This window comes from Penicillium samsonianum (genome assembly GCF_028829775.1).
Source record: "Penicillium samsonianum strain IBT 33392 chromosome Unknown utg000003l_segment0_segment0, whole genome shotgun sequence".
Lineage (NCBI taxonomy): Eukaryota > Fungi > Ascomycota > Eurotiomycetes > Eurotiales > Aspergillaceae > Penicillium > Penicillium samsonianum.
In genome coordinates, this window is record NW_026643261.1 from 92,245 (window position 1) to 117,824 (window position 25,580).

The 25,580-nt window shown below is 46.0% G+C and overlaps 10 protein-coding genes across 10 annotated transcripts; 5 read left to right on the forward strand and 5 right to left on the reverse strand.

Annotated features, from left to right (window-relative positions):
• Window positions 1–1,735: 1,735 nt before the first annotated feature.
• Window positions 1,736–3,878, reverse strand: N7471_003583 (uncharacterized protein; the record flags this gene model as incomplete). Its single annotated transcript, XM_057276303.1, has 2 exons — window positions 1,736–2,702; window positions 3,067–3,878. 2 exons carry the CDS (start codon window positions 3,876–3,878, stop codon window positions 1,736–1,738), a joined length of 1,779 nt encoding a protein of 592 aa, XP_057135913.1.
• Window positions 3,824–4,522, reverse strand: N7471_003584 (uncharacterized protein; the record flags this gene model as incomplete). Its single annotated transcript, XM_057276304.1, has 2 exons — window positions 3,824–4,229; window positions 4,332–4,522. 2 exons carry the CDS (start codon window positions 4,520–4,522, stop codon window positions 3,824–3,826), a joined length of 597 nt encoding a protein of 198 aa, XP_057135914.1.
• Window positions 4,523–4,567: 45 nt separating this feature from the next.
• N7471_003585 (uncharacterized protein) lies at window positions 4,568–5,992 on the reverse strand (the record flags this gene model as incomplete). Its single annotated transcript, XM_057276305.1, has 2 exons — window positions 4,568–5,609; window positions 5,637–5,992. 2 exons carry the CDS (start codon window positions 5,990–5,992, stop codon window positions 4,568–4,570), a joined length of 1,398 nt encoding a protein of 465 aa, XP_057135915.1.
• A 766-nt stretch (window positions 5,993–6,758) lies between these two features.
• N7471_003586 (MFS transporter) lies at window positions 6,759–8,347 on the forward strand (the record flags this gene model as incomplete). Its single annotated transcript, XM_057276306.1, has 2 exons — window positions 6,759–7,348; window positions 7,411–8,347. 2 exons carry the CDS (start codon window positions 6,759–6,761, stop codon window positions 8,345–8,347), a joined length of 1,527 nt encoding a protein of 508 aa, XP_057135916.1.
• Window positions 8,348–8,634: 287 nt separating this feature from the next.
• On the reverse strand, window positions 8,635–10,530 carry N7471_003587 (MFS transporter; the record flags this gene model as incomplete). Its single annotated transcript, XM_057276307.1, has 5 exons — window positions 8,635–9,113; window positions 9,220–9,571; window positions 9,651–9,728; window positions 9,808–10,186; window positions 10,322–10,530. The coding sequence occupies 5 exons, from the start codon at window positions 10,528–10,530 to the stop codon at window positions 8,635–8,637; spliced, it is 1,497 nt and encodes a 498-aa protein (XP_057135917.1).
• Window positions 10,531–12,212: 1,682 nt separating this feature from the next.
• Window positions 12,213–13,142, reverse strand: N7471_003588 (sulfotransferase family protein; the record flags this gene model as incomplete). Its single annotated transcript, XM_057276308.1, has 2 exons — window positions 12,213–12,934; window positions 12,998–13,142. 2 exons carry the CDS (start codon window positions 13,140–13,142, stop codon window positions 12,213–12,215), a joined length of 867 nt encoding a protein of 288 aa, XP_057135918.1.
• A 2,430-nt stretch (window positions 13,143–15,572) lies between these two features.
• N7471_003589 (uncharacterized protein) lies at window positions 15,573–17,539 on the forward strand (the record flags this gene model as incomplete). The annotated part of the gene is made up of 2 exons (XM_057276309.1): window positions 15,573–17,288; window positions 17,534–17,539. The coding sequence occupies 2 exons, from the start codon at window positions 15,573–15,575 to the stop codon at window positions 17,537–17,539; spliced, it is 1,722 nt and encodes a 573-aa protein (XP_057135919.1).
• Window positions 17,540–18,029: 490 nt separating this feature from the next.
• N7471_003590 (glycoside hydrolase family 47 protein) lies at window positions 18,030–20,013 on the forward strand (the record flags this gene model as incomplete). Its single annotated transcript, XM_057276310.1, has 4 exons — window positions 18,030–18,691; window positions 18,777–19,571; window positions 19,632–19,889; window positions 19,962–20,013. The coding sequence occupies 4 exons, from the start codon at window positions 18,030–18,032 to the stop codon at window positions 20,011–20,013; spliced, it is 1,767 nt and encodes a 588-aa protein (XP_057135920.1).
• A 1,327-nt stretch (window positions 20,014–21,340) lies between these two features.
• Window positions 21,341–21,973, forward strand: N7471_003591 (uncharacterized protein; the record flags this gene model as incomplete). Its single annotated transcript, XM_057276311.1, has 1 exon — window positions 21,341–21,973. The coding sequence occupies one exon, from the start codon at window positions 21,341–21,343 to the stop codon at window positions 21,971–21,973; it is 633 nt and encodes a 210-aa protein (XP_057135921.1).
• Window positions 21,974–23,036: 1,063 nt separating this feature from the next.
• N7471_003592 (arylsulfotransferase family protein) lies at window positions 23,037–24,474 on the forward strand (the record flags this gene model as incomplete). Its single annotated transcript, XM_057276312.1, has 2 exons — window positions 23,037–23,681; window positions 23,740–24,474. 2 exons carry the CDS (start codon window positions 23,037–23,039, stop codon window positions 24,472–24,474), a joined length of 1,380 nt encoding a protein of 459 aa, XP_057135922.1.
• Between the last annotated feature and the right edge of the window lie 1,106 nt (window positions 24,475–25,580).

Below are 25,580 nucleotides of genomic sequence, written 5' to 3' on the forward strand. Positions count from 1 at the left end.
AACTTAAGAGACAATTGGTTTTCGTTGACTTTCTTGATGCGGGGTCAATGCCACGTGAGCCACTTGTCATGGTATGTATTGAGTATGTTTGTATTGTTACTTTGGAGTACATGTACTAGAAAATTAGTAACATAGTAGTTATGTTAAATTATGTTAAATTATGTTAAATTACCTATATGTATCCACGGATGGATGGATACTTGTATATCGATGTAAAGTCAAATTTGTTATGTAACATCATTGATTACATGTATGCATTGGAGATTTTCCTCTATTCTTTTCCTTGATTTCTCTATGATACAAGGTCTGCTACATTACGAGCTCCATCTGAGGCTTGGCGCAGAACATGGACGTGTACTAAAACGACATACAACATACTAAGGCCTTCTCGGATTAAGGCCGAGGTAATATGATCTTTCACACATCAAATCCCGGCAGAACTTCCGAGCTGGTACAAGTGCGCCCTTTATAGTCTATGAGTTTATCACAAGTACATCCCTGCGCATATTTTATCCTTTTTATACAAAAGCTCAAACGCCTTTTATTTCGGACCAAAGGGCGAAAAGAGGGGCAAGTGGGCCTAGAATGTGATCATCGTGATGTCTCCGTGAGCGGGCTAATATCTCCCCGGTGACACTACTAGTGGGGGAGTAAGGTATGGTATATTGTACAAGCTTCGAAGCTTCAATTAATCGGCCGAGAATAACCGGTCTTTATTTTGGATTGAGATTATTCCAAGTTGTTGAGGCTAAACATAATGAGGGGGGAATTATGGATCACATGACTTCTGGATCAGGTAATATTCAATGTTCAAATGTTAACATTTTTGTGATGATTGGTGATTCCTGAAGACACAGAAAAATGGGGCAACCTCCATACTATAGCTTTCGTAGTAATCGTCACGGTAACACGCAGAAGCCACAGTTAGCGTCGGCACGCTTGTCCCCCAGAGCGTGCATGAACGATCCAGCCTACCGGGCCATGAATCGTCAGCCCAAAGTCGCGACCCGACGCAAGGGTCACTTGCGACCTTGAGAGACACTTTTATTGAATTCAACATTTGAAAATTTGTTCAGGTGAAAAATGTACTGAGAGTCTCACGCGCTACTATTGCCCCAGCTGGGCCATTTGAACTATCTCTCGTTGTTTCACCTGAAATCCGACGGTATACTGCATGCCATAAGCCACCAACTATCCAAATGTCACCGAAAAATCTTCCAAAGAGGCGGAGAGTCAACTGTAATATATTTCACTTACTTGTTAGCTGCTTTTTATAGATTGACTAAATAAACTCACTATTACACTAAGATTCATCACCTAGGGCTTTCTTCGCTAGAGTGTATAATATTAAGTTCTACTCGGGATTCTAAACCCTGCGATTATTTAGGATATAATAGGGCGAAGAGATAGTACGTGATTTCCCTACTATGATAATCCCACCAACTTTAGCTAATCGCCGCCAGGAACAGCATTACCAGTCAACCATCGCATCCAAAACTTGCCACCAGATGTTGTTGTTCGTCATTTGTTCTAGCACCAACAGTTCTACTGTGTATTGCCTCTCTTTCCAAGGTAACAAATCCAGCCGGGCTGGTTCAGGAGGATCGGGCCGGTCAAGCGGGAGAGCGACAAAAGCTACGTTCTGGCCTCCCATTAGAACAGAGGTCTTCTTCTCAGTGTTTTGAAAGTAGAAAACTGAGCCAAATGCCGAGAGACCTTGTGGCCAATCAGTGCACTATCTCGCGATTTCAGCCAGTCCAGTGGTCTCATGGGAGATGGAGTCGATGAATTGGGACTGAAGCGATTCTATGATCTGGGACTTGTCCGCGGTAGTGAATCGACTAACAGAACCAAAGTCTGAAAGCTTCGCCCGCACAGGTACAAGGTTCAAGCATGACCCGATAACGCTCTCATGGTCTGCAGTGGCGGAGGTTAATGTCCTCCCGGAGACAGCACGACCAAACACGATATCATTTCCCCCAGTAACCCGGGCAAGTGCTACACGCCATGCAGCAGGAAACATCGTTCCCGCAGTGGCACATTTGGGGGACGAGAAAGCTTGACCTCGCTGAACATGCGTATTTGCTTTCCGGGCGTAAGTTCTGGAATCATTGGAAATTATATTGGTTGGGACGGGTGCGTCCTGTAACAGGGAGCGCCAGTGGGCACAAGAAGCTACCCGAGAAAAGCCGGAAGTGGCAGAAGTGATCGAGTTCATGTAAGAAGAGAATTGACCAACAGCTGGGACTGGTCGGCCATCATAGAGCGCGCCAATATGTTCAGCCATTTGCGGTAGACTGATTCCATCGTAGAGAGCATGGGAAATTCCCATCCCCAATTGACACATATTATGCTTTGGGGACTGGAAAATGAAGAACTTGGCAAAGGGTGAGCCGGGGATAAGTTTCTCTTTTAGTTCAGTCAAACAATCCCTCGCACATGCTTCTTCCAATGGTTCATCAAAATTACGGATAACAGTGACCTTTGTTGCCAAGGCATGTAAAAAAACCTGGATGTATTGACCACCATAGTCATGAGGTAGGAAAACACATCGCAGTATCTCGAGTGACGATACGAGCTGATGGCAGAGGTTTGTCAAATTCCTGGTGTCGGTAAGGCCACTGAATCTCATGGAGAAATAGTTCCATTCAGTGCCAGGTTGCGCGAAAGCAGATCGAATGGCATATCGCTGAAATCCGTCACTGGAAGAATGTGGCAGATCATATCCACGGGGATTGAAAGAAGGCCTGCAACCTGAGATTTCCCGGGAAGCACCTGCCTAGGAGACTCCTCGATCGAACGGGGGCGGTGCCCAGTCCCGGGAGAGTCAGTTTGCTGCGCCCCCTCATCCCTAGAAGAAATTGACAATTGGTCCGCCATCTGATCAAGCTGTGAATTTTCAAAGACGAGGGCCACCGACAAGGGAAGTTTTTGCTGTCGAGCAGCCCCTACCAGGCGGAGGGCCATGAGGGAATCACCTCCGAGATTAAAGTAGTTCCTAGCGGCCTATCTTATCTCTTGAAATTCCAAGCAGGTTCGACCACAGGTCCCTCAATGCTCTCTCACAGTCTGTCTGCGGCTCCTCGACTAGTTCCAGTTTGCTCACTCTCCTCCAACTTGGCGTGTACTGCAAGTTCTCGGAGCCTCTTGCAATCAATCTTTCCAGAAGGCATAAGTGGGATCCGATCTAACTCTAAGATGGACGAGGGAACCATATATGATGGGAGGGCTTGCGTACGATGCCTCTTTATCTCTTCATGCTTTGCTTTTGTAAAGCGCTTCCATCCTTCAGTAGCAACATCCACATCCTCCTTCCGGTTGTGAGACGACAAAATCACCATCAACCTCTGGGAGCTGTATCCAGAGTCTTTGGTGGTGCTTATTTGGATGACTTCGGCCACTAACATGAACGGAGGGCTAAGGAACTGCCTGATATGGAATTCAATGGCTCCTAATTCCACACGCTGCCCACGGATCTTGAGTTGCGTATCCGCTCGGCCGGCAAATATCAGTCTGCCATGGCTGTTCCAACTCACCAAATTACCCGCTCGATACAATCGCCCCCGCTGGCCATGAGCGATCAAATCACCATCAATCCGAGATAGCCAGGGAGGATTTGATTTGAATTCGCTGGCTGCCTTTTCAGGATTATTCAAGTACCCCCCTCTAACCAAGGGCCCTTCGAGGACAAGCTCTCCAATGGCACCGATGGGATCCAGCTTGTTCGGCTGATTGCATGATGTAATCCAGGCGTTCAGGCCATAGGTTTGGCCAATGTTCACTATTTTAGTCAAGTCCACTCCATAGACCGCCATTGTGCTGGCTATCGTGCATTCAGATGGACCGTAGGCGTTGATGATTTTGACTTCCCCCCCCATCGAGTGATGTCCTCTAATCGAACGGCCTCGCCTCCCATAGCTACATTCGTTATACCTAGTAGGAATTTGGGGTCCATAGATCGAGCTAAAGAAGGCGTGATATTGAGATAATTGACGTTCAATTCACGAATTGCGCCCGCAATGTTGTTCCGGCGGCCATCTTCAGAAGGAATGCAGATGCACGAACCCGCATACAGTTTGGGGAGAAATGGCACCCACACGAAATCAAAGCCATGAGAGGACAGATCAAACACCCGATTGGTATTATCATAGTCCCAGTGTTGCTTCTGGTGGACCACAGCGCTACATGCGTTGGCATGGGTAATGACGACCCCTTTGGGAGTCCCCGTACTTCCCGAAGTAAATATCACGTACAGAGCATTGCTCCCCGACACAATTGGAATTCATGACTGGTCTTCCACTATATGCGGGCCCTCTAGGCCTTAAATGAACGTATCATTCACGACATAAACCCCGGAAGAAGTGATTTCTTTAGTGATCTCCTTGGTTCTTTCCGACGCCAAAATCAACCGCGTATCGACCTGTGAAGTGATGGGTTGCAAGCGTTCAGCGGCCTGGAATGGGTCCACAAGGACCACCACGCCAGCCATAATCACTGCCAACTTTGCCACAGGCGTCCACATACCTTTTGAACAGTATAGGATGACTGCAACCTCCGGCCCGATACCTTATTCCATCACAAGCCAGTAGGCCAGTTGGCGAGCCTTATAAAATAGTTCCCGATAGGTCAATTGACCATCCCAGGCGTTGATCGCGACTGAGTTTGGCTGCTCACTCACTCGATCCGTGAAAAATTTGTCAATACGAGAGTCAATTGTTTCTAGGAGGATTTCGTTCCATGTCCAGATCTGCTGCCGATCCTGCCCCGGTAGCAGGTCAAGTTCAGAAAGTGATATTTTTTCCATCGTATCTCCGTGTTTGCACAATTCTTTGAGAATGTGCTCGAGCTGAAGTAAAATTCTATCCGCCTGTGGTGCATCAAAAACCTGGTCGTCAAAGCTCAGGCTCAGCGTGACTGCGTCGGTCGATGAAACTGACGATGAGCCACCAAAGACGCATTCCAGGACCAAGGGGTACATGTGTCCTATGATATCATCCTGGCTTCGCTGCAAGAACAGGATATTATTGTCGCTGTCGTCTTTGTCTCCTGGCTGAATAACGAGCAGAGATTGGAATTCGTAGGCCTGGCGGCCATTTGAGTCCAACCGTTGCAGACGACCGAGTCCATATTGCTCAAATGGAATCATCTGTGTTCCCGCTGAGTGAATATCCTTTAACAAAGTACGAAGAGGTAAAGATTCCCAATCCATCGTTACCCGAATGGGGACCGTGGCAATTACTGGGCCCGCAATCAGTTCAACCCCAGCGAGAGGTGATTGTCCACCCATAACGGTCGACCCAAACACGACGTCATAGGAGTTACAATACTGCGAAATGAGTATAGCCCAGGCATCTTTCAAGGTTGTTGCTAGGGTGAAGTCTTTGGGCCAGTTAATGCCCTGTACATCTTGTTTGGAGGTCATGTTGGTGATTGGCTGATACTTGGGGTTAGGCAAAGTAGGGAACTGTGGTGCAGCTAAGTTGGCCAAATAGCCCGTCCAGAATTCCCGGCACCGGTCCTTATCGACTTTCTCGACAAGGTATTGGATAAATCGGCTGTATAGGATTAGATTCACTGCTGGAGTTTTGTCGCGGTAAATAGACTCGACCCTTTTTATGACCAAGGACGCGGACTACCGGTCATAGATGGCATAATGAATAGTCATCAACAGGGCTGCAGAGCCACAAGAACCAGTGTCAGACTCGGAAGAGGATTTTACGAGCGCAAAGCAAAGCAGAGGCCCTCCACTCCGGATGGTTATCGCTGTTACCTGCTCCAAACTCCCAAACTCCAACCATGGGACCGCTGATTTTGTGACGACCTGCAACAACCCTTGTCCGGCAAACTCAACTACACGAGTGCGAAGTACCGGGGTCTCGGCAATCACTGTATTCCAAGCTTCCTTCAAGCGATTGACGTCAACGTCGATAGGAAGCGGAATAAGACCACGAGAGACGAATTCATCACCTCGTAAGGCGGTCCGTGCCAACATCGCCTCCAGGATAGGGGAGCAGGGATATGCGTCTTCGATCTGCCATGGATGAACACGGCAAATTCGTCTTGCCAGAATTTATGTGCCATTTGAGATACTTCGAGCTTGAGGATAAGGTACTGTTAACTGGGTGGGGTTGAGATATCCTTGCCAGGTCGGGCTGCTTGGAGACATATAATGCTTCCCGCCTTCCCTCCATAGTTTGCTGGTGCATCAAGGGCCCCAATCTAGGAAGGCGGCAGTTTCCATCAATTGACATATGTACCTGGATCCTCTTAGCTGGATTAGGACGAGACATCGCCATTGTTTCCGTGGACAAGATTATTGGCTAAGAGAGAGTGATAAATGGGGTAAGTTCAGATATGAAAATTACACGGTCGTATTTGGAAGTTGAAAATTACAAAAAGGGGGAGATCTGATGGTAAATCTGAGAGGTAACGTCCACGGGTGGACGCGCCAGAACCCTGGGAACTTAACTTAAGCCTCGCGCGCCTTGGCATTCGATGTTCTATGCACTCCGTGACGCGGGAGACGGGCCTCCGCCGGAGAATCCTGATAGCCCGATGCAACGATAATGATGGCTGGTTTTCTGTCTCAGCGCCTCAACTCCCTAAGCCACCCCCTGCACCCTGGAATTCCCCCCCCAACAAGGGCCTTTTTTTTTTAGCATTATCCTTCTCAGGAATCTTGATAGAAACGCCTCTTGTAAGAGGCTCGGGGGAAATTGGGAAATTCAAATCCAGAGTAACACTCACCGCTGCCTGCTATGTCGACGCGAAATCCATCAGCACCGTCAGCTCGCCCACCGGAAGAGCCCGATGAGCGGGCGCCCCTTTTAGGGGGGCACGAGTCTAGTCATGGCGACTATCCTAAGATCACCTCCTTTCCCCGTCGCCGTCTCTTGCTCCTTGTGTGCCTTACCGTTGTGGCCGCTGACTTCGGCAACTATCTTGGCTATGCCCCTCATATCGAAATTCTTGAGTCGATTATATGCCGCCAGGCTCGGGGCAGCGGCTCATTTGGGGTAGATGACGACTGCAAGTCGCCTCAAGTGCAAGGAGAATTGGCCCTGATAAATGGATGGAAAGACACATTTGACCAGCTACCAGGAATCTTTCTTGCGCTTCCTTATGGGTTTGCTGCTGATAGCATAGGGCGTAAGCCTATCCTGGTACTCAGCTTGACTGGACTCGTTCTCGAAGAAATCGCCGCTCGATTAATCTTTTTCTTTACCTCCGCCTTGCCGCTGCGGATGATTTGGATGACGCCTGCTTTCCAAATCATCGGCGGCGGACCCCAAATAGCGACCGCTATGGCCTATGCTATAGTTACCGATATGGTGCCAAGTCATCAAAGGTAGCGACAACACTTTCCCCAAGCTGATTGTAAATTGACTAACGAGGACGATCTATATTTAGGGCATCTGTTTTCTTCATCCTGTCTGCTGCGACTCTACTAGGCGAAATTATTGCTACACCGATTGCTGCATTCCTAATGTCATGGAGCCCATGGATTCCTTCGCTGTTGGGTCTGTTCTTTGAGTGTTTGGGGCTGCTCGGAGCCGCTTTTATCTCCGATATACCTTCCAACTCAGCGCCATGCAACAGCCAATGGGGTTTGGAGGAAGAGGAAGAAGAAGAAGAAGCAGAGGTCCAGGAAGAAGGTCGTATTTTGACCTCGGCGCACGATCCACCATATCTACGTTGGAAAAGTGCCATACGACGGCAGTGGAATCACATTCGAAACCATTATATTGAATCCTGGAGCACCAACCTCTTCTATACTGTCGGTGCATTTTTATTTGCAAGTATAGGGCGCCAAGCGCTACAGCTTATTGTTCAATATTCCTCAAACCGCTTTTCTTGGAGCATTGCGCGCGCCAGCTCACTGATCACGCTGAAGGGCACCATAAATCTCGTCACTTTATTGTTTCTTCTCCCTTGCCTTTCCAGCTGGCTGAATAAACATTTACTTCTGTCACCTGCCGCCAAGGACCTCCGTATTGTCCAAGGCAGTGTGTGGATTTTAACTCTGGGTTCAGCCATCATGGCCGTTTCCACTCATCCGGCCGGATTCATAGTAGGGGTCAGCTTGCTCGCATTCGGATGGGGGTTCTACTCGGCCCTGCGAAGTCTGGCCATGGAACTGGTATCGCCATCGCAAGTGGGTATTGTAAACACGGCGATTGGGTTCGCTCAAAGTATCGGTTCTATGGTCTCAGGACCCATTCTAGCTGCCGCATTCCGTCGGGGCCTTGAGGAAGATGGGCTTTTGGTGGGATTGCCCTATATGGTGGCAGCTGGTTTATTTTTTCTATCCGGCTGCTTAACAGGTTGTGTTCGGATTCCACAGTGAAGAAGTGGCGCCTGAATGTCGGCTGAGGACTCTACACTAGTGCCGTTAAAAAGCTTATGGCCATCACAGAAGACGGGGATTCTTTCTTAAGGCATTTTGATATTCAAATATCAAGATGAATTTATTGTAATATGGATAGAGAGAGACATAGACACGGACAGAGACAGAGCGAAAGAGGGAGGAGCCTCAAGTATGTACGTAGTCGGCCCTCGGATTTACAAGGTTATTTCAACTCCCTTCAATTATGTATCACTTTGACGGACCACATACTCCGAAATTGAGCTCATTTAATATTCCGATCCTTCTTTCTCATTCGTCTCCCATATCTCATCAGAAGAAAGGGCACAGGAGCAAATGCGAATGCAATAAACGCCAAGAGACTGTTCCCCCATCCCATCCCCAGAGCATCGTATAGCCCATGACCTGCGAGGGGGCAACAAGCCTCCGGCCAGACTTCTAAGAATGTTCATTGCCGCCAGGGCGGAGGCGGAATGTATTGGGAATGAATTCACCAGGTAGACCTGCGCTGGCTGAAAAATACCCATCATGGCGAAGCCAAACACACCCAGCCCAACTAATGGGACCATCGGGGATGCATTCGTCTGCAGCGACCACCCGTACCAAAGGAGACCAACGGGAGCTACTAGACCTGAAGGAATCATAGGCCACAGATAATCCTCTGGTTGGAGATCTTTACCCAAGTCGGTTGCTCTCTTCTTGTTTCGTTCAGTGACTTTGTCGGCCGCAAAACCAATGGTGAAGATTCCTGTTGCAATAAAAAAAAAGTCATTCGGTGGACCGACATAAACCAGATTGTTTTTCTCAGGTCGTCTGAAGAAAAGCCAGAGAACCGAGATGAGAAATCAGCTTACCTAAAATGGTCCCAATTCCAGTTCCCAAATAAACCAGCCCAGATGACCCGGTTGACAAGTGATACTTGTCCTGAAAAATGTACGCCAGCGTAGTAAAGACAAGATATTGATATCCGTATACTACCGCCACGTATAGTGCAATTGTCGTCACCACAAATGATGTCAGCAGAAGCTTAGGGGGACGAATGAGAGCCGTCAGGATGACTTCCTGGCGAGAGACCCCAGGATCCAGGCGGGACTTCAACTGAAGATTGCCTGTCTCCTTGCGAAGTCTCCGAGTTTTAGCTTCCAGTAGTACGGGAGCGTATGTTTCACGGATCAGAAAGGGGGACAAGATCGTAAGGATGGCCATCTACTCCACTGTCAGAACTATTCCTCCTCTTGGTTTCACATCCAGTGTCCTTTCGTAGCTTGGTTTCCTCAACTCTTACCGGAATAGCAATAACCCAAAAGATCCATCTCCAGCCAACAGCCTCGCTTAGGTAGCCTCCTGCAATGGGAGAGAAGACCTAGACACGATGTATGTCAATAGAAGGTTTTAGCCAAGACCATCGGATAAGGCCGTGAGGAGTGAGCTGGGGGCCTTACAGGTGCCACTAGTGATCCTAAGCCCCAAACAGCCATTGCGGTTCCCATCCGTTCGGGCGGCATAAGGTCGCCAATCGTACCTCCACCCAAAGCCAAAGGGGTTACCCCCGCACAACCGGAGATGAACCGGAATGCCAGAAACATCCCCACATTCCTGCTCAAGGCACATCCAATGGTGACCCCGAGGAAAATCACATTTGTCACATGGTAGACGATAGCGCGACCATACAACTCTGACAATGGCGCTACAATGAGTGGGCCAATAGCGAATCCGATCACATAGATTGACACGACAAATGACTCTAGTTTTGTGTTGTCGGATCCAAGAGATCTCATCACATCATGAACTGCAGGTGCCAGCATGGATGAAGCTAGCGAACTAATGTTGTATCATCAAGCATCAGTCACATATATATATTCGGCTTGAACAACATTGTCGATCTTCTTAGGGCCTGCGGGATATACCGAGCTGTAGAGAAGATAACGAAGAAGTTATAAAGATAGCAATACATACGTGGCAAAGGTTAGGAGTGAAATGAAACCAACATGGCACCAACGATACGTGGCGCTCCAGTTCATAGGGTTTGAGGGATCTGCGTTATCATCCCAGAACACTTCGTTGGGATCAGGATCAGTATCAGGCACGCCATCTCGATCTCCGAGGCTGTCATCCGCAGGCAAGACGGGATGTGGCCCCTTTTCGTCATCATGGGTCGAGGCCATGTGTTAGAGAGAGAGAGAGAGAGAGAGAGAGAGAGAGAGAGAGACGGATATTGATAAACGAACTGGGTTGAGAAAAACAACGGTCTAGTCCGCGCAATCGATCAATAGTGAGCGAAAATCCAGCAATTGAACCTTCTTAAATATATGTACTCCGTATTCCAGCGGAGATAACACTAGCGTATTCTATCACATCTAGACGGTATTCTCACTAGGTATTCCCTTTCTCAAATATTAATCCTCGACTTAATGGACCCTTTTCAAAGTTGTATTTAGGTAGTCCATACTTTCTCCAGCGCCGCCGCTGTAATTCAAAGGTAAAGAAGATATGAAAGCACATCAGACAAAATCACGCGATGCAAGACCGAGGGGAAAATTTTGACTGCCTAATGTGATATGCAGATTGGCTAAGGGTGGACGCCACTTAATCTGAAAAAAAAAAAGGAATCAATGAATCGAATCTCAAGGAAATGAAAATTACTAGCCCAATACCATTGGGGTTAATACGGGTGGGTAACGGACCTCGGGAGATCCGGTGGAGTTCCCGCGTGGCCCCAGGAGGCTTAAGGCGGGAATACTGATAACGACCTTCCAAGGTTGGAAGCCAATAAACCCTAAATTTGTATTTAAAAATACAGATCTAAAATAACAGAGACTCTTATTAGATTCTATAGCTATGGAACTATTCGAAGGCTGATCTTATGTATTATTCAACTATCCCTGTAGCTAGTCCCTGGTATACATAGAAAAGCCGTATGTACGGTTTACACCTCTTTCCGCCTTTTTCTCTCATCTACATATGTAGGCATAGAACTGAAAGGGAGGAGAAGATATCTGAGAAAAAGACATCTGAAAAGACTATCGAGAAGCCTACTAAGAAGTCTACTGAAAAGACATGACAAGGCCACATAAGCGGCCCACTATTCTTGTAGCAACAATAGCCGAGCGACGACAGTAATCATGGTTGCTCTTACCTGATACTTACCTGATAAAGGGATCACTCTCGGTGCAAATGATTTGAAATGTGCACATCAATACAATTTAGTATACCGAATAGAATGACGTGCATACACCTCAAGGAGAAAATTGATTGAGCCCGTCGGAATTATCAATGGTTATCTGCGTCAGGTAAGCGCTAATATATTTGTTTCACATTGGTTCGGCTCGTGAGTAGCACTTCATTATCGCCTACATGAGCTCACTTTAGCGCAGCGTAGATGGATCTTGACCCCTCCCTGTACATGCGTCAAGTGAGCCAGATTTGGGGTCAATATTTGCGAAGCTTTAACAACATTTGGTAGATATTGTCCCAGATATCGCTGCTTCCTTCCGCCTGTTTTCGTGTATCATATTTTTGTAGCTTTTCTTCTCTTCTTGATCCCCCTGAATCTACCATCTTTTGTTCCGTTCTCTCTTATTTAGAAATATCTCCTCGCCGATTTAGGACAATGGGCCCAGCTTGGCAATGTACTCTAGTATGCCCTATCCACTGACTTATAGTACCTGTGGCGTTTCCAAAGTCTTTTCCAAAGAGGATACGGAGCTTTTTGTGGTCATATAGACGAGATAGAGTAGAAGTGGATTTTGAAGTGGATTTTGAAATTTCAATTATAGATAAGGTGATTAAAATCATGTAATAAGGAAACAAGCAAAAGGAAAAAAAAGATGTGTATGCGTCTCAACATTTAGCGGCTAGGGCGAGTGAAGTGCTTGAAGGCCATGGTGGCAGCGAAGCCAGTGACCAACAGTGAGCCACCCATGGTGATGGCCTGCAGGAGAGCATTCATTATCTGATGGCGGTTACGGGTGCGGCAACGATTGCGGAAATAAGCGACGTCGTTGCTATGGGGAAAGGGGTCATTAGGGATTTCCTCCTCGAGGAATTCACACAAGGGAGCCCAGCCATCGTTGATGTTGTACTCCAGAAGACGTTCAGGGGGCACCAGGCTGCGGACCTCGGCAACGTGTTCCTTGTAAACCTGCTTGCCCTTGTTGGGGAAGTCACCCCGGAAGAAAGTCTCGAAGAACTTGTTAAGCATGGGGTAGTACATGCCCGCGGCCCAACTAAAGTTCGCCACGAACTTATGTTCTGAATCGCTGACACGCCAGTACACGGACTTCGTGACTGAGGTATGCCATTGATCGATGTCCCGGGTGTTCAGGATGACTTTGGCGTTGGGATAGGCCTCAATAAGTTCCTTGGCGAAGGCACAGGCGGGCCAGTCGCACACGGCCTGACAGTCTCCTAGAAGTTGATCCCATTCCTTGCGGCCGAACTCACCTTCGCCCTTGTATTTGGCGTTCAGAGCATCGTGCCACATCAGGCAATCGGGTGGGTTCTCGACACTGGCACACATCATGTGGTAGCATTTGGTGTATCCCAATCGCTCAAGTGCCTTGCGAAGGGCTGACGGAATTTTGATTTAGTCCTTGACAGAAATTCGACCAGGCTGTCAATTGGAGTACTCACAGGCAGTACCGGTACGGCCGACACCGAGGGCAAGCACTTTCATAGGCACAGTGCGGTGGCACTTGCGACGGACAATATTGGTGTCGTTCGTGAATATATCAGTGATAGGCTGAGGAGCCAGATTGTCGGAGAGCACCAGAGACATTATGGCGTTGTATGGAGTAGCAAATAAGGAGAAAGAATAGATATGCAAAAGGAAGCACTGGGTGTAGAATGAAGTGACAAAACAGTAGGTAAGATTTTATGAGAGGAGAGTGGGCCGGGCATCGGTCAGAGGAGCAGTGGTAATCACAGTGGACGAATCGGACTTTACGGAAGACTATAAAAGGAAGACAAAAAAGATGCAATCATGAAATGATTAGATTGGTTGAGTAGAGAAAGCTAACCACTCTAGCAAAACACCCTGTGATCTATGATGATACCAATACAAGAATGGTCGGCCGCCTATGCGGCCTATGTCCTTGATAACGTAAGACTTTAATAGTCTGATTTATTTGAAGATGATAGAGGAATGTTATATGTAAGAACTCCACGATGTGTTTTTTTGGACGTTCTTTTCATAAGTCCTTTTTGATGTCTTTTTTGATATCTGCTTAGGCGTATACGAAGGCGATAAAAAGCATACTTTGTGCAGACGACTTTTCTATGTATAACCTTTTGATACTACTATGAATCATACGAGGAAGAAATCATAGATGGGCCTATTTAGAAGGATAAGCTGGTAGATTATTTAGTGCATAAAAGAAAAAACATGACTTACAAATGCTGAGACAGTTTCAAACAGAGCATGTGTTTACTTTTCATAAATAATTTCCAGGACTGTTAAATCAATAACACATTTTTTTAACAGATCATCTCTTCCAGACAGTTCTCCTTCGGCCATCAGAGCGGTGTAGTTTACCATTCATGTGCACACCACGGAGCTACTGTTTGAGGAAGTCTAGAATTTTGGGCTGATTAACTTCCAAACAGAGGAGACAGGCAAATGAAAAGGGGAAGAAGGGTAGACTAACAATCGCAGGGTAGACAATGGCACCCTTGTTGTTGCAGCAGAGCTTATCATCATCATGGCAATGGGAAGTATCTAGTGTTTGTTAGTAAGCTTACTGGGTCGACCGTTTGTCCTGCTCACATTTGCCGCATCGAGTTCCAGCTATGTTTTTTACAATAGCGCCAGTGCAGCAAAAACAGCCGGGAGGACTGAATACCCTCTTGTCAAGGTCATTGTCATCAGGAGATCCCTCGGCAATAGAAAGGCTGGTGAATGCAAAGAGAGCAAGAAGAATCCTGAAATGCATCTTTTAGGGGGTGGTTTGTAATGGAATATAAAAGTCCAGATCAGTGGTTTTGGTGAACAATAATTATCACGAAAGTACCAGTTGATGTAGAGAAACGAATTGATTTTAAATAACACCCAGCCTGGGTCTAGAATATTAAATTGCAAAATCGGCCATCAGAAGATCATCCAAGTCAGCAGTGAGCGATTCCGCGGCAAGAGACCTTGCATCGTTGATACGTCACTCACGAATGCGAAAGAGACTAAACCCCGTTCTTGATATTGGTAACCGATACTAAGTCTATGATACTGGGGTGAGCGACGGATCCAAGATCAGTTAAGTTGGGACTCTGTCGCCACTGCTTGGCCCATGACCGGTGACTACTATTCGCATCATCTACAACTTCCACTCCAGGAAATACTGCCAGTCGCGCAGGTGCTTAGGCTATCATTGTCATGGGATCAAACCAGAATCTAGCAACGATCGACGTTTACAAGATTTGGACCCATTTTAGATCTATGTAAGTATTAGAGGCATAATGCCGCTATCAGAAATCCCCTCTCTATTTGAACCACTAAACCCTTCACCATGGCCTCACCTAGACCTTACGGTATTGTTGTCTGGGGTACCTAGGGGTCACTCAGGACCCGCAAGAGCCCATGAGCACCTACATTATCAAATTACACATGTGATACCATGAATCATGAATTTAGAGTACTTATGACCACTGACATAATGTGATGTTTATTATTCTGGTTCATTTTCTTGGCTTTCGATAGGGTTGGGTCCGAGCTCGTAACCAACCCATCTTTTGGCGAGGTCTGGAGTCCTTCACCCTTGGAAAGGCATATTCGTATTATTACCTCATCCGCTTTTTTCATTGATTCGCATCTTGTCGCTTGCGTGGGAAAGGTATGTCTTTCATCCATCTCACATGACTTATCCGTTCATATTGTCATGCTGTAAAAGTGGGGCTGTGAAATAAAGGCTCGACCGGAAGTACTCAAGCCCGAGGAATAACGAGATCCATCGAGAATGCGACCGCACGACTTCTTTTAGTTTCAACGGATTAAGTTTAGTTCGCGCCACACTTTGCTGTCCGTTTTGAAATATTTTCATTGATTTTATCTTAGTGGTGAATACACTTTTATTAGTATTTGGAGCAGCATCGAGGAAACTGTTCGAGACTAATAATGTTTGTCTAACTTAAAAGGTTGGTCTTGATACAATGATATGTCCCAAATCCTCCAGATTCTCAAACCCGTTTGATTAAATCTGGTTTGCGGTGGCTCAACGACATGCTGTTCATCTTCAGCTGCCAGCTTTGCATTGCTATTGCTCTGTTGATCTTCATCTCAAACGGTACTTCAAAAAAGGAAACACGCGTTGATGTCGACGCATATAACATTGACCAAAACGATTTCTCACAAGAATTGAGGCTTGGACCCATCGATGCTGTTTACACCTGGGTCAATGGGTCAGATCCTATATGGAAGAGCGATAGGGACTTTTGGTATCAGCGCTCGATCCAGGAATATGATACACCTGCCCGAAATATCCAGAAAAGTCAGAACAACGGCTCTAATGATGAGGACGGTGCTTCCGCCGACAATCATTTTCGAGACAACGACGAGCTCCGATATTCAATTCGCTCCCTCGATAAATATGCACCGTGGATCCGCCATATATACGTCGTGACGAATGGCCAGGTTCCTTCTTGGTTAGATCCAGACAATCCCCGTATCACAATTGTCAAGCACTCGGAAATTTTCCAAAATTCCTTACACTTGCCGGTCTTCTCTTCCTCTGCTATCGAGAGCAATCTGGACAGAATTCCAGGTCTCAGTGATACCTTCCTCTACTTCAATGACGATGTTTTCCTTGCTGCGCCTGTGTGGCCACATGATTTTATCACACCATCTGGGGTGCAAACCATCCACCTCTCCCACCCAGTTCCATTGGGTTATGATGCATATCCAGAGTATCGGTTTGGAGCTAACAACTCTGCTCCGGATAAGCCCCACGAGTTTGACGACTACGGCTTCGTGGATGACGGGCAGGGCGGAGTAAAAATTGAGCAGCTAGTTGGGAAAGTACATGCCTCATCGGCATGCGATGTGGAAGGAGCAGAGATCCCGCAGTCTTTACTTGACGCAGTTTTGGGGAGTAATGTCCCTCTAGGACACGGCCACATTAATCTTACCTTACACTCAACCCACCAAAATTGCACCTCAGAGGACGTTGAGGCATCAAACACGACAGAGAGCATGCCAGGGCTGGACACCCATAGCCGAATAAAACTTGCTGCGCTGCTAGATGCATTCTCGCAGTGCCCAAATGCCGATGATTTGGTTGCTAATGCAATCAGATCTGTGATAAAGGCATTCAACGGACGATTCCCTTTCTCAAAACACCTCCGGAGGGTCCCGTCTCACATGCCTCATATGATGAACAAGCAAATACTTACCGAGCTCAAAAGTCTATTTCCACAAGAGTTCCAGCTAAACTCAGCACACCGATTTCGGCACCCACGGGACCTACAGGTTGGCTTTGCCTATTTCAACTATCTAGTCAATCGCCACGACTTTTTGTCTTCTACCCTGTGCGGGTTGCGGGATCAAGACATTGACATCAATAGCAATTGTAGGGTTGAAGAAGATAATATCCGAACTTTCGAAAGCCTTCTGTGCGGAACAAGCCCACCGGCAGGCTTTCATGACTCCGTTCAAAGGTGCCTTCACAATGACTCTGAGTTCACAAACAACCTAGAATTCCCGACGAAAACGGGAAATACGACAGGCTTTTCTATCAAGGACGTTGAGCGTTGCATCGATATGCCAGGATTGCGATCGCGTTTGCAGAAGAAGGGATATAGACTGAAGATGGGAACCGATGTGACCTTTCACGAGTTGGGAGACGACTACCAGACCACTATGGACCAACTACAATCGACAAGAGACCGACCAACAAAATTTATTTGTCTCAATGACGACATGAAGAGCCCATCAACTGAAGTGAGACACGCTTTGAGGCAGTTACTCGAAGATCTGTGGCCTCTGCCTTCAACCCTTGAGTTACCGACAAAACCTGTTGATTATCATAGAGGAAACGGAGCAATTTTGCACGTGCATGACATGTTTCCACGTCTTTTTTTAATTCTGTTTTTGTTTTTTGGGAGCATTCTGATACTAGTTTTATTCTTGCGAATTTCGGCGTGTCGGAATGGGCGCAAGATGAATTACAGCTGACATGGGGTTAGACGTGAATGAATGTAGAAGGAAGCCAGAAATTATTTTATTTCGCAAGTAATTTTGGGTGAATCAATTTTTGATTTCGAGTCTGAGTGTGTTGGCAGCTTGATTGGAGAAAAGCGTGGACCCAAAAGAAAAAGAAGAAAAAGGCTAACGGACAAGATCCTTGATCGAAACCACGAGAGAAGACAACGACAAACGAACAAACGAACAAAGATCATTCAATCCATGGTTGGGAAGTCCACTTTGGTCATTTAATTTTTGTGGCGCAAACAAAAAGCATCCATGGATGCTTAATTTGACAATCCGGCTTGAGCTTTCCGACATCACATAACTTGGGTCTCCACTCCCCACTGGACTTTTGCTACTCTCTCAGTATAGTATAAAAGCCTACATGCAGATTCAAATCCGTTGAACTCGGACTTAGTCCCCAAAAATTGTCTTTTCTCACTAGACTCAACCCCGACCGAATTGCTCTCAATGGTGTTCATTCCAAAAAGCTACATGTCATCGAACTTGCTCCTTTTTCTCCTTATCAATATCAACTTCCCGGGTTTGATATTGGGCCTAGAGACAATTCATGAAGATCACCGCGGAGACATAACTGCCACGAAAGCAAGCGACAGTACTATCCGAGCTTTTCAAACTTGTCCAGTCTCCTTGATCCCTCTTCCAAAAGGCAAATCAAGATCCATTCCACAGATCCAACACCACTTCAATTCTGAAACTCAATCCGATCGACTTGAGAGAACCAAAAGGCAACGGGCCGTGAAAAATGCGTTCCAACATAGCTGGAATGGATATAAAACCCATGCCTGGTTGCGGGACGAACTATCACCAATCAGTGGCGGCCATAAAAGCCCCCTTGGGGGCTGGGCAGCAACTTTGATTGACTCCTTGGATACACTGCTCATAATGGGTTTGGATGACGAGTTCGAAGCCGCACTTGAGGCCGTCCATCATGTCGATTTTTCCACTCCCAAATTAGCAACTGTTCATGTCTTTGAGATAACAATCCGACATCTTGGGGGTTTAATCAGTGCATATGACCTGACCGAAGGAAAACATCCTATTCTCTTGGAGAAAGCCCAAGAATTGGGCGAACTTTTGTATAGGGCGTTTGATACCCCAAACAGGATGCCACAGATGCGATGGCAATGGATAAGGTAGGCAATAAATGTCTTTTCGACTCCAAAATTGAGATTTCTGTATTCTTAGATTATGATTGGGAACGCATTAACCACTATTTAGGAGCATATTCGAGTCTTCAACGTACCCCAGTGAACGTACTCTCCTTGCCGAGATAGGCTCATTGAGCCTAGAGTTCACCCGCCTTTCGCAAATTACAGGCGATCCCAAATATTTTGATGCTGTTCAAAGAATTACAGACAACCTACATCGCACACAAAACCAGACTAGACTGCCGGGTCTGTGGCCGCTCTCATTTGACGCCCGTGCATTGCAGTTCTCAGACAACTACTTCACAGTAGGTGGTATGGCTGACTCCACCTACGAATACCTCGTCAAAGAGTATCTACTCCTTGGAGCACAATCAGATCAATATCGTGATATGTATATCTCTGCAATGGAAGGGATCAAGAAACATCTGCTCTTCCATGGCATGAATAAAGATAAAGAAGACATATTATTCGCTGGAAATATCCGATTCGATTCAGAGTCCGGCCAAGGGTTTTTTGAGTATCAAACAGAGCATCTAAAGTGCTTCCTCGGAGGTATGGTAGCACTTGGCTCCCGAGCATTTGGTCGCTCAGATGACTTGCCTATTGCACAGAAATTGGTGAATGGGTGTATCTGGGCATATGATCTCATGCCGACCGGGATTATGCCCGAGACTTTATACATCAGTGGCTGCAGGAATTCTGACCGTTGCGAATGGGAGGAAGAAAAGTGGTTCCGTGACATTTTTGGATGGCCAGATGGAGAACAAATGCCTATGAATGTACGTGAGGCTACACGACTGATTATTCAACATGATAGGCTACAGCCGCCAATACTGGAAGTTGCCAATCCAAAGTATCATCTGAGGTAATTTGGAATACCAGATGGGGTTCATCAAAACAGTACCATGTTGACCTTTTTACACAGGCCTGAAGCAATTGAGTCTATCTTTATCATGTACAGAATTACCGGCAAGACGTCACTGCAAGACGCCGCATGGCGAATGTTTCAGAACATTGATCAGTACACCAAAGTCAAACACGGCCATGCTTCGCTCAAAGATACCCGTGACATACGGACAGCAAGATTGGATGGTATGGAAAGCTTCTGGCTTGCAGAGACATTGAAATACTTTTACCTCATTTTCTCAGATCCAAAACTCATCAGCTTGGATGATTATGTTCTGTAAGTATAGCGTCTCCCTTTTCATCCGCGGAACTGAAGATTCTGACCAACGATTGAAACTGCATGATGTAGTAACACCGAAGCTCATCCGTTCAAGTATACACGTGTCTCTCCTACAATCTAGCGTTGTCGCTTTCTTATCTTGCACTTTCCTGTGAATTATCTACAACTCATGCAAAATTTTGGTCAGCCGGCCTCCAGCATTCATGACAAAAGCTCGGTTTCCGGCGATGCCGCGAGCCGTCACCTCCAATCTATCAAGCTGCAGAACTATGCCTCCTCATGCACCTATCTGACTGCCTGAGAATTGTTCACTCGAGTATCCTGTGAATCAAGATTAAATTCTAATTGATCCTGTAAAGCCCATATACGCTTCAGCACTTTCCAGAATGCTCAATATTTGTATGTAATCCTATAGCAATTCTGGGACAGCAAACAGGGTTATAAAGATATCTAATTTCTCGGTTTTGGACAGAGAGACAATTTTAGTTTCATTTTTCTGAAATATACAGTTTCTTCATCTTTTCATACTGGACAGATCGTTTACATAGTTCATTATAGCAGCTTGTTACTTTAATTTAACGCTCTTTAGGGAAATAATTTAAAATAAAATAATATTCTGTAACGGGATGTCTTGATATACTTTCTTCAACAGCTGATATCTAGACCCAGGCCAGCCACCAAATATTCGACCATTGCGGTGAAGATATCTTGCTCTACGACTCTCCTCCAATCTTTGTCCGCAATATATACCAAGGAACGAGCATAAATAGTGTACCATGGTTATATAGGTTAGACTGCCGCTATCGACTATCTAGGCAGTCGACGGAAACGGTGAGATCACGGACACATCCGAGGGTTTTCGGAACCATAATATCATTTTACGTTATCCGTAACCTCGATTTGTCAACTTTTTCGAACCGAAATCTGTGTCCGTGTCGATTATACATCTAGGCATCCGTCAACTTCCGGTACCTTCAGCATACACAAGATGTTCCAAGTCGTATTGGCCTGCAAGCCTTTTTTATGTTGTCTCTCTTCGGACTGTGATTTGTATTTCCAACTTTGATAAAATGAGCTAAATTTTCAAAGTTTGGCTCCAAAAAGACCAAAAAGCAGACAAGTTGATGAAAATGATTTCTATTGTAAATGAGGCCTTCCCTGCTGTCCAATATCATCAATTGAGTTGGGACTCAATGGCTACGGCTTGGCCTACGGGAATAGTAAACGCTGACTATTCTTGTTATCCACAAGTTCAGCCTCAAGAAGTACCATTTCTGGGAAGAGCGAAGCCAGTCATACTAGATTCGCAGGTGCTTGGGTTATCATCATCATGGGATCCGACCAGTCAGTCCGACAGCTGGAAATATTTTGTTCCAAATTCGCAAACCCAGGACCATGATTCTGCAGTTCGCTTAGAGGGGAAATGCCATGAGGTCTCAACGACGCAGATGGTCAAACGCGGAGAAGAATTGCACAACACAGAGATATTCTCACGCGGATGGCCTGACCAGGCTCCCGACACAATTTGTGGCTGGGGCTCCAGCGAACAGCATACCCGGCTAGTTCGGACAAAACTCGCTGAAATACTCAAGGCATATCATGTGAAAACGGTTAACGATGCTGGCTGTGGTGACCTTGCATGGATGAGCATGATAGATCTCGAGGGTATCGACTATATGGGCTACGATATATATGAGCGTGCCAACTGGGCCGAACTACGACAACGCGGCTATCGACTGAACGTTCTTGATATCACAGCAAATGAATCACGCCCGGCTGATCTAGTTATTTGTCGCGATGTTTTTATTCATTTGCCGAACGACATGATTCTTCCCACATTGGAGCGATTCCGCCACTCGGCTTCGTTTCTTCTCACCACAAGCTACACCAATGACCCAATTTTGAGTGAAATGGAATTCTCCAATTTCAAGCGAATGAGCGAGCCAAATCTACGACATAGAAAGCTCGACCTAACTCTACCTCCGTTCAATCTCGGCCACCCGCTTGTTCGTATCCCCGAGGACTCGCCTAACAAATATCTCGGACTCTGGGACATGACTCGCCTACCAACTGGCCCATGAGCGATAACGCCACCTCCTAACTCCTAGCACCTGAGCTAGGATGACCATTGAAGGGCAAGTTTATTTTAAGGAGTTGTTAGGGTGCATGAGTGAAGGTTCAATGGCAAAGGAGTGAGAAGAGTCGAGAGACTATCCAACACTGCACGGGATGACTACCATTACTTTCGTAACTCTCTTCCTGAAACACTCATTTAAAACATATAATCTGGACAGCCAGTAAAGATTCCAGAAGGAATGATGAGGCAGACGAAAAAAAATCCAGAAGAAGCGGCGGATGTAAAAACTATGAGCACTTTCTTTCACCTCCAGTCACATCTCGGTGGTAGTCACAAAAGCTCCCCTAGAAGGCCCAAGATGCATTTATAGCCACTATGTGGTTCCAGCCCGTACTAGTATGAATTATGAGACAATATGACACTTGAAATCCTTCTATTCGAAATGACTTGAAGATGGAGACACTCATACCCAAACCAACTAGCTCCGTACCATGATGTAAGCCAGGAAGTGAAATATTTATTTATCTAGCCAATAATACACAACCTCTGTACGACTGTAGCTAGGCACAGAGAGAGCCAGACCTTACCAAATCTTCTCGCGGCAGCAGATCAATGATGTATTTGTGCATCATCAAAGGTCAACGTATACTTTGCCGTGTGGTCCATGGATGGTAAGGAGTGCCAAGACCCATGTCATCGATGCTGATGGTCTCTTGAAATTGGGAACACGGAGGTGTTGGCTTCTACAATAAAGATCTGGTCTAATAATGCTCAAGAAAATGTTGAGATTATTTATGATTTGCCATCTTATCTTTGTCGCCTCCTATGGTGTTCCATGAACAAAGTAGCAGACGGCAAAAGAGATCTCCATCAGTATCAATTACTTAAACTCTTGCTCTGACGACTAGTCTTGCAGTTTGAATCATGGCATGTTATTTTTTCATTCTATATGTGCTGTTCTCGCTGGCTCTTGGGGAACCGGATTGGCCGTATAAATCATTTCAGACAGGAAATTGGCAGCCCCCCATCTGTCACTCAGCGCGACAGGTGAAACGGACCCCGGATACATGTTTATAGGAGTTCGAAAATCCAACGAGGCTGGCACCGCTCCAACAATCTTTGACAACAATGGCGATATGGTGTGGCAGGGCCCGCACGGGGAGAACCTGAATTTTAAGATGCAAAAGCTGTTCGGCCAGGATGTGATCACATACTGGGATGGACAGCCAGATGTAAGAGTGTTGGGATATGGAGCAACGCATATCCTCGACAGCACATATAAAGAGATCTACACAGTCACTCTGCATGATGACTTTCACACTCCTAGCGGGAAAAGGTTTGACTCCTATATCGATGGCCACGAGCATTACATCACGCCTCAGAATACCATGCTGGTCTCGGCCCTCAATTTCACCCAAACTGATACTAGCCATCTCAGAAGGGGCACGCCCGACATGTGGGTTTTGGACTCTCTGTTCTACGAAATCGACATAAAAACAAACAACATCTTGTTCAAATGGGATGCACTCGAGCATATTCCGATTTCCAAGACCAGTGTTACCGTATTGGGTGGGAAAAAGTTGCATGAAGCCTGGGACGCTTACCATATAAACTCGGTTACAACCGCCAAATATGGATATCTGGTCAACTTTCGACATATCCGCTCTGTTTTCTATATTAACAAGGACGGCTCTGTCCGCTGGCAACTCTCTGTGAGTATATCTAAGCTTCACAAATGTTGAGTATATCCGCTTACTCGGTATTTTAAAGGGTGACAATGATAACCATGGCGACTTCAAAAGTGACAATGTTAGCTTTGCATGGCAACATGATGTCCGTGTTCACGACGAAACCAACGAAAGCCTAGTCCTCAGTCTCTACAACAACGCTGCCATGGACCATGACGACCCAGGCCCATCAACAGGACTAGTCATCCACGTCGATCTCGTCAACAAGAAGGCATGGAGGACCCACGAGCTGACAGATCCAACTGACCATATCGTGAGCGCAACGCAAGGCAGCTTCCAGTTCCTTCCAAACCCAGGAACAGCGCACATGCTGCTGGGCTACGGATCGATACCCAAACTCAAGGAATATGACGGAGACGGCAACGTAGTTCTCCGAGGGCAGTTTGGCAAGGACAAATTTTCGGCTAATGCCTACCGCATATTCAAATCCGCGTGGAGCGCTACTCCACACTGGGATCCTGCTCTCTTTGTTAATCACACAACTTCGCATACAACTGATCTCTACATGAGCTGGAACGGTGCCACGGACTATGACAACTGGGCCATTTTCTCGGTCCCATCTCAGACCTCAACATTGCTAGAAGGCAAGCGCCTGCTGGTGCATAAGAGAACCGGCTTCGAAACTCACGTCCCTCTTGAGAATATCGATGCCCGTTTTATCATTGCTGTTGCAAGAGATGGCGAGAGAATAGTGGGAAAGTCCTCCATCGCGGAACTGGGTCAGGAGATAAATTCTGTTTGTCCTGTTATCGCATAAAAGAGGATTGCAGACTCTTCACAGAAGGAGGGCGAAAAAGAAAATCTGGGGCTGTTGGGTGGAAGAACAAGGGGCTATATAGAACCACGCACGGGGACACATAAGGACAAAGAGCGTTACCCTGAATTGATAAAACCAAATCGAAAGCAGCCTTCATCAAGTCATCCGATATGGTGTAATCCAGGGGGACAGCGGAAAGACCATAGTTGTGCGTGGTGTTTTGGGGGATAATCGTGGTGATTCCGTATAGGCGGTTTTGTAGATCTAATTAGGACTAGTGCCATATATCCAACTGGGTTTAGCGTATGATTGTCCCAATCGTGCTACATGTTTATTATAAGCCCGGCGGCTTTATCATGGGCGATAATTAATTAATTGCCAAATATAGACTTTCACTACGAATTGATTATCACTATTTTGCTCGTAGTGGTTAAGTATCGTACACTCCCCCTCTACCTAGATCTTAATCAAGCTTTCCCCTCCCCTTTAAGCCTACTGTAATCGAAATGCGCCCCCTAAAGCAGGTTAGAGATTAGAATACATTTATCCGCTAGCCGGATCTAAAAGTCACGACCAATAAAGTCTTATCGACGAAGGAGCGGTTAAAGGGAATCCATTTTAACTTTTAGAAGTATTATACCGTTACTTATTTAATCTATATGCTTTAACTAAAGGATTTTTAGATGGGTGTAAGAACTTGATAATAAAGACTATAAATATTAGCCTGAAAATATCACGCTAAGGATCGTTTAAGGGTTTTTTAAGTGGTATTTAGATAAGTATAATATAAACTATAAGTCTAGCTTTATAATAATTATACGATTTTTTAGAATATACTAGATAGATAAAAGGGGCCTTTACCTCCCTTACTAACTTAGAAAGGATATTAGTTCGGTATGATTTCTATAGTATGATCTATAGTCCTTTACTTACTTAAGAAGCTAGCCTAATTAATAGCTATAGACCACAACCTTAATAAGACCGCGAAAGAATAGCCGCCCTTTAGTATTAACGAGGTATTTTTTATCACGTATTATTTAGTGGCCGCTTACGATATAGCCTTTCCTATAGTCTAGGTTTTATTTTAATTAAACACCCTATAGAAA